This window comes from Limulus polyphemus, unplaced genomic scaffold, assembly GCF_000517525.1.
Source record: "Limulus polyphemus unplaced genomic scaffold, Limulus_polyphemus-2.1.2 Scaffold408, whole genome shotgun sequence".
NCBI lineage: Eukaryota > Metazoa > Arthropoda > Merostomata > Xiphosura > Limulidae > Limulus > Limulus polyphemus.
Genome location: NW_013666018.1, coordinates 286,024 through 287,779, shown reverse-complemented (window position 1 = coordinate 287,779; position 1,756 = coordinate 286,024). Strand labels below are relative to the sequence as shown.

General features: G+C 34.6%; 1 protein-coding gene across 1 annotated transcript in view; it reads right to left on the bottom strand.

Moving 5' to 3' along the window:
* LOC106458039 (transmembrane and TPR repeat-containing protein CG4050-like) overlaps positions 1 to 1,756 on the bottom strand; it is a 206,496-nt gene that overhangs the window by 11,328 nt on the left and 193,412 nt on the right. Inside the window, exons 15-16 of the mRNA XM_013917492.2 lie at positions 1,314 to 1,386; positions 860 to 946 (exon numbers count right to left, since the gene is read on the bottom strand). Coding sequence (XP_013772946.1) covers positions 860 to 946; positions 1,314 to 1,386 — 160 coding nt within the window. The remainder of the gene's footprint in view (positions 1 to 859; positions 947 to 1,313; positions 1,387 to 1,756) is intronic.

Sequence of the window (1,756 nt, the reverse complement as noted above, 5' to 3'; positions counted from 1 at the left end):
TAAATTGTTCGGGTTTTTCATCTAAAAAAAAGCAACATTAATTTCGTGACAACCTAATACAAATTTTCACTTTTGCATTTTGCAGTTTTTATGGGTGTTTTCGCGTTTTTTACCACTGCTTCACTTGCTGTTAATGGATCTTCACAAAATTTAGCATGAAGGTTTTTTTGGGTCCATGCGGAGATACATGTGGCAATCAGAGAGCAATGGATTATTTCTTTGTTGCAAAGCGCAAGACTACACAATGGACTATTTGTGCTCTGCCCAGCGCGCGTATTGAAACACAATTTTTATCGTTATAATCCCTTAGACCAGGGATTCCCAACCTTTTTGTTCCTCTGTACCCCTTGGCCTTGGGCATTCTGACAGGTTCCCATGTACCCCTAAAAATTAAGGATCAAAAATTGATTAATTATATTGATTTTATTATGCTATCTGTATGTGTGGACTGCATAATAATCTTATAGTATTGATAACATCGATAAATTGAACTCAGCATATATTTATGTGAGCCATTTGCTCTCTTTGTCTGACTGTAGATTAAAACACCATGTAAAGAGTAAACCATGGTTATACTCTCAGACCCCTGTGTACCCCTGTACATGTACCCCAGGTTGGGAATGTCTGCCCTAAACATACCACTGAGTCACCGGGGGGGGGGGCGTTGGAATACAGCGAATGGATTATTCGGGTTACTAAAAATATCGTTTGAAGCTAAAATAAAAGAGATCTTGAACATATAAAAAAGAAGCCATTTCAAAATATTTGGAGCGTTAACAGATTATACGGAATAAAACTATTTTATTTTTGAAACGTTTCTATCACATCTTACAGAAAAAAAGAAAAATAGATGGCGTACCTCGTGCTCAGGTTCTAATGTTAGAGCTTTATTGAAGTAAACCAACGCTTGGGTAGCCTTCCCCTGCTCCAAATATACCACACCTAACTGAATATAATGAAAAATATTTCCAATTACTTTTCGAAACACAACAAAACATTATGTAACAGTGGATATAAATTTCCCAAAATGAAACGATTACAAAGAAATGAAAATAGCAAATAGATTTAAATAGAAAAACTGTTACCTTATACAGTCGCCAAAAATATGTAATACAAAATATAAGCAAAAAATTGATTAAGCTAAAAATATTTTGTTAATTTGTTCATCTGGATTAGTTTATCTTCAATGACTACAAACCCAAAATATGTTTTAAAGAATTTTTAGTATACGTGAATAACCAATGGTTAAGGCTAATTGAAAGGAATGAGCGGCAGAGGTCGCCACTGAAAGTTTGACCACGCTAAAACCTTACGTTATAGTATATATCTGGGTTATTGCTGTCAAACTGCAAGGCTCTCTCGTACACATCTTGAGCTTCTTGGGTCCTGTTACAAAAAAAAGTAGAACATTAGCAACTGATGGTGAAAATAACAATGAAGTATTGTTATGTAAATTACATTGTTTGACACACTTCTTACGGTTCACGATACTTTTTTTTTCTATGGACTGGACCAGTAATATCCGTATATTGTAAAATACCCACGGACCAGTTTTCCAAGTAAAAAAAAAATCTCGGACTACTTTCTGTACTTCTATGTTCTCGTCGTCACAGTAAATTACGTAGGATTTTAAACAGTAAATTAGGTAGAACTTCACACAGTAAATTAGGTAGGACTCTACACAGTAAATTATATAGGACTCTACAAGTTAAATTAGGTAGGACTTTACACTGCAAATTAGGTAGGACTTTACACT